Genomic DNA, 5641 nt, shown 5'->3' on the forward strand with positions numbered 1-5641 from the left:
TAGGCCTGGATTGAAGTGGGCCAAGGCTGCCTAATTTTCTAGCCCCACAGTTCCATTTCATTTCCTTTGTGTTACTCTTAAACATTCAATCAAAATTATTTAATTTTATTCCATTCTTTTATTTTCCAATAATTTCCCCTCCTTAAATATATTTCATCTCATTCCATTTTTTCCTATTCATTTATGATGATCCCATTCCTGTATGAAGATTCTTTTATTTTCCATTCTTTCCGGTAAATCTTGGTCTCCATTGGTCGTTTTTACTCGCGAAAAAAAAAAAAAGAGACTCCATTGTTAGATAACGGCCAAACCAGCCACTAGAAAATAGAATGCAACCGTCCCTTAACTTATATCTGAGGCAAAACTAACGCATACATAAAGTGTGAGAGTCTGTTAGAATCTCAAGTCGACTATCAACCATGGCTGCAGCTGTAGCTATAAGCAGCACAGTGAAGTACGGGATCATCGGTGTGGGAATGATGGGCAGAGAACACCTCATCAATCTGCATCATCTTCGCACAGAAGGCGTAGCTGTTGTTGCCATAGCTGACCCCCATGTCCCTTCCCAAGACCTTGCCCTGCAATTAGCTCAATCCTTTAATTGGCCACTCAAGGTACCATTGCTTTGCATTCGATTTCATATAAAATTAGATGGGAATTTTTTTTTTTTTTTGGGTATATTCAATTTTGTATTTTTATTCAGTTTAATTAATTGGATCAATGATGGGCACATGAACTTTGGGATTTTAAATGTGCTAGTTCTTCTTGCCACTACTCGTATAATTACAAAACATTCAAAGTCTTAATGAGTATACTTTATTCTTTAGGGGTTCTTATCTTGCACACTAGTTTAAGAATTGATGCCTTAATAGAGGTTTTAATGACCTTTAAAAGTTATGAAGGTTTTTTCGGGGCACCGGGAACTATTGGACAGTGGTCTCTGTGATGTACTGGTTGTGTCATCACCAAACATGACCCATTATGAGATTCTTATGGATATCATCAACCACCCGAAACCCCATCATGTATTGGTGGAGAAGCCATTGTGCACCACAGTTGCTCACTGCAAAGAGGTTAGTAATCTGATTGCATGATCATCTCTACATAGAGCTTATCTGGCTTGTCATTTTATATGTTTTATAGTATAACAAATCACACTGTATATGTAAGATGGGGAAGCTGTTTTGGAACATTATGCCCATTTGTTTAGATGCGCTGTATTAAATACTTGAACTTTGTTCAATTGACGATTATGGGATTGTCACAAATTGTCTCACTTTTTGGTGGCTAACCTGTGGTGGTAGGGAGTCTGGAATTTGATTTGGGTCAATGACTTTATGACTTCAGGAATTAATGGGAAGATGAATATGCGGTTTAAAGGTCACGAAACCAATATGACATGTGAAGCAAATAATTTACTAAACAAAATCAATTTGTTCCATGAATCCATGATGAAAGTAGCATATGTCACCATTTTTTTGAATGATATACTGGGCACATGCATGATCAATGTATGAGAATAGAGAACCAATCACTTAGGCCTGACTGAGTTGAGTTTAATGTGAACTTAGGCATTATAGTCATTTGAGGCAGCATTCACTAGATTGTAGCATTTCCATGTCATGAAGGTGATTCCTTAATGAGGCAGTTTGCCTAATTTTGGAAATTTGCATCATGTAGATAAAAATGTAAGTCATTTTCCTCATTTTAAAGAAGTGCAGCATGATTGACAACAAGGTACCTTTGATGCTAATGGATATAGTCAATACTGCTTCTAAGGTTTGAATTTCCTTGACAACCAGATGAGCCATGGTGAAAAAGTTGTGAACTTTCATGATTTATTTGTTTAGCAGAAAAAGGAAAATCTCTAGATTTATTTGGTCCAATACTATTTTATCAAAATTCTTTTTTGCAATGTGTCGAGAAGAAGGAAAAAAATATAGAATAAAATGACTGAAGTTTATCACAAACAGAATTATAACTTATTGACCAGCACTCTACATTAGTTAGTTGATTGCCTTCAGCTATAATTTGTAACTGAATTACATTTGAATACAATTGTGTAGCTGATAACTTTAGTAAGACTTGCATGCTCTTCCATTTTGTTTTAGATTCTAGATTTACGCAGTAGTATAGTTGTTTCTTTCTCTGTTTATTACATATTCAGTTATCTAATTTGTCACATGAGCATACCAATTATATGTTTGGAGGCTACCCTGTTATCTAGTTGATTGCCTAGGCTTCATTACTTATTTTTGTTTTTCACTGATTGAGCAGTAGTGTGTGTGTGTGTGTGTGTGTGTGTAATTCAATTGTTTCAACAAATGGGGGAGGCATTGCCACTGGGCTACGAGGCTTTTGGCCTTTGATTGAGGAGTAATTGGGGTTTCAAAAAATTTCTCTTTTATTGCTGAAATATTAATCGTGGATGAACTGTGTCTAAGTAGCGTGGAAAATTGAAGAAAGAGGTATACAGTTTTTGTATATGGATGCAAAAATGAATTTGTTTTTCATTTTAGGTAGCACCCAAACCTGATTAGAGTATAATTTGAAGTGTAGTAGAGATATTTTTCTTAGTAATATCCTGTGGCTTCACCGCTTTCATTTCATTGACATACACATATTTTACTGAATTCATTAATGATGTTTGTCTAGATATGATAGTAAACATCCAGATTATGCACGGAATTTCTCTCCCTGTCTGTCTTCCTCAAGTTAGTGATGTATTTCCTATTTTGTCTTTGGAGTTAGGTTGTAAATGCTGCTAGAAAGAGGCAGGATATTCTTGTACAAGTTGGTCTGGAGTACAGATACATGCCACCTGTTGCTAAACTAATAGAAATAGTTAAGGGCGGAAATCTTGGACAGGTTAAAATGGTGGCAATCCGGGAACATCGTTTTCCCTTTTTGGTTAAGGTATATAATTGAACTCTTTCCATATTTACAGTGTAGAAATCCATCTTACAGACTTACGCTTGTGATAGGTCAACAATTGGAACCGGTTCAATGTTAACTCAGGGGGAACACTGGTAGAAAAGTGCTGCCATTTCTTTGATCTGATGAGGCTGTTTGCAGGTGCAAATCCTGTCCGTGTGATGGCTTCTGGAGCTATTGATGTTAATCACAAGGATGAAATATATGATGGAAAGGTAACTTTGATTTGATAAAAAATTGGCAAGGATGTTATAAACAAATGGAATGCGTGAAAAGAATTTAGTGTTACAGGTTTAGCTATTTGTTAATATTTTAAAGGTGTTGAATCCTGCAGAAATTAGAAAGTCATATACCCAATTTAATTTGAACATGCTTCCAAACTGTACCACTGGTTCACTAGGTTGTCACAACCAGTCTCCCAATCACTTAAATAAAGCAAGTTGGCTGAGCATAGTCTTATTTTTCCATGCCTTGTTCATGTGAAACTATTTATTATGTTTATACTATTTCAAGCATGGTTTGGTAGATATTATTGTTTATGTCGTTTGGAGGGGTTAAAAGATGCACTTCTTTTAGCATTTGCTTGCATTCTAATAAATGGATGATATTTATCCAAATTTACTATCGATAAAATAAAATGTTATTATCCCATTATACCAGAAGAAAATGAAACCTTGATGATGGAACTTGTTTTTTTGATTTAGTGAAGTTCAACCAGGTAGTTGTGTGTGTTTTTATTTTATATATATTTCTACTGATTTATTACCTCCACCCCAAGGCCTCTACAATGGCAGACAACACTTTTTGAGAGACAGAGAACACTTTCCTATAATAGCATGGACTATAAGACATGACTGTGGCTTTAGGCTCCCCACTTCACATGCATACCAGGGACTCTAATTTGTAAAAATCTAGTCACTATTTTTTGTCCGTTGGTAAAAAGAAGGCATAAAACAAGCTCAAAGACATACTTTGCTACCATGTTAATAAAGTAGGTAATATATGTTTCTTTTGTTGTGCAATGACTGGCTGTCATTTAGATAAAAATTGGAATCTGGAAACTTAGCGTTTTGAATAGAGAATATTATACCTGAAGTTTCCGAACAGAAGCTCTGGAAAATATCTTCATTCTACTGAAATCTCAGATCTTTGAATTTTGGAGCCCTTTATGTTTTGTTCACCCTCTTGTTTATTCACTAAGTTTTTTTTTTTTTTTTTGCTAAACATTTATTCACTAAGTTTTGTGTTCAGGTACCAGATATAATTGACAATGCATATGTTATTGTTGAATTTGACAATGGTTCTAGAGGGATGCTCGACCTCTGCATGTTTGCTGAAGGCAGTAAAAATGAGCAAGAAATATCTGTTGTTGGTCACATTGGGAAGGTAAAATTCTCTCCCTCTCTCTGATCACTTGCAGTGTGTCCACAAGTGACAAGTGACAAGTGACCATGGGGGCCAGTATAAGACAATGTGTCTTATTTCATGTAGTTGCCCACATGAATTTCCACTTGAATTTCATGATTACCTCCCACATGCAGTTGCCTCTTATGGAATTTCCACTTGAATTTCTGGTGGACCAGTATAAGACACAGTGACTTATTTCATCAGTTGCGACCATTAATTGCATTTCCCTGTGACCTCTCTAGTATTTGCTTTTGTTTTGTGCATGCATGCAGGGGAATGCATGTGTTTTCCCTTTCAGCTTGATTAAAATTACAAGTATGCTGCAGGGGGAGGCCTTTGTTCCTGAGAGTATTGTACGTTTTGGTACACGAGAGAAAGGAAGAGATGGTGTCCATACTTTAAAAGCTGAGGATGACCGAATAAAGTGGGTTTCTTTCTCTAAAATTTTAATTGTTTTAAATTGTAAACATCCATGGAAACTCCAATTTTCATGACTACAAGGAAAGCCTTTATATATGGCAATTCTTTTAACTAAGTTCCCAATCAATTGGTTTTCAGATATGATGGGCTGCATCATGGGTCTAGCTACTTGGAACACCTTAACTTCTTGTCTGCAGTTCGAGCTAAAGGTGGCCAAGCTCCTGCAGTGGGTTTGCAAGATGGTTTGATTTCAGTTGCTATAGGAGTTGCAGCACAGTTCTCCATAGAGAAGGGCCGATTTGTTCCCATCGCGGAAGTCATGGATTAATATTGCAGTGCTTCTGTTTGACTTTTGATCTTTGGTGGCAGTGGAAGTTGTAATTCAGTTATCTTCCCCTTCCTCCTTTGTTTAGGTGTAGAAATGGCTGTAATTGTATATCGGGTGGCCTACATTAAAAGGGATTAGCCTATAATAAAAGTCTGCCATATAATGCAAAAATTTTACTTCGTTGTTTCTGCTAACCTTAACAGATTTATTTTTGGGTCAATGCTTAAACCCTGTGCACAATAAAAAAAAAAAAAAAAAAAAATGCTGTGATATCGTGATTTTTAATTAGCCAATCAAGGAACTGTAAATTCTTGAAGTAGTTGAACCAGTAAAAATGGCAAAGCTATTCCCAACACCAAATAGATAGATGCCCACGTTGAGACTGATGACTCTAGAAGATGGTGGTTAATTGGTTTTACAGAGGAAGCGTGAGTAGGGGAAATTGTTAAAGCACCTAGGAGCTATGGACACAACCCCATGGCTTTGCCTTGGTGATTTCAATGAAATACTGGAGCAAAAGGAGAAACAAGGTAGTTACCCCCCACAGAATAT

General features: G+C 36.3%; 1 protein-coding gene across 2 annotated transcripts; it reads left to right on the forward strand.

Moving 5' to 3' along the window:
- The first annotated feature begins 252 nt into the window (after positions 1–252).
- On the forward strand, positions 253–5275 carry LOC112028039 (uncharacterized). 2 transcript variants are annotated; one of them, XM_024060683.2, is made up of 7 exons: positions 253–614; positions 903–1073; positions 2752–2916; positions 2985–3149; positions 4186–4320; positions 4668–4765; positions 4900–5275. In XM_024060683.2, exons 1-7 carry the CDS (start codon positions 420–422, stop codon positions 5087–5089), a joined length of 1119 nt encoding a protein of 372 aa, XP_023916451.1. In that variant the 5' UTR covers positions 253–419; the 3' UTR covers positions 5090–5275. The 2 variants fall into 2 exon arrangements, with proteins under 2 accessions (XP_023916451.1, XP_065620437.1); XM_065764365.1 differs by lacking the exon at positions 903–1073 and having other exon boundaries at positions 254–614.
- The last annotated feature ends 366 nt before the right edge of the window (positions 5276–5641 follow it).

The sequence above is a fragment of the Quercus suber genome, unplaced genomic scaffold (assembly GCF_002906115.3).
Source record: "Quercus suber isolate HL8 unplaced genomic scaffold, Cork oak 2.0 scaffold_554, whole genome shotgun sequence".
Classification (NCBI taxonomy): domain Eukaryota; kingdom Viridiplantae; phylum Streptophyta; class Magnoliopsida; order Fagales; family Fagaceae; genus Quercus; species Quercus suber.

What these genes read in the sequence shown, in the direction of transcription:
- LOC112028039 (XM_024060683.2), top strand. Translation starts at nt 420, where the DNA reads ATGGCTGCAGCTGTAGCTATAAGCAGCACAGTGAAGTACGGGATCATC. An exon ending in TTGTTGGTCACATTGGGAAG is followed by an intron (nt 4,321 to 4,667) that starts GTAAAATTCTCT and finishes AGTATGCTGCAG; the next exon opens with GGGGAGGCCTTTGTTCCTGA. An exon ending in GCTGAGGATGACCGAATAAA is followed by an intron (nt 4,766 to 4,899) that starts GTGGGTTTCTTT and finishes ATTGGTTTTCAG; the next exon opens with ATATGATGGGCTGCATCATG.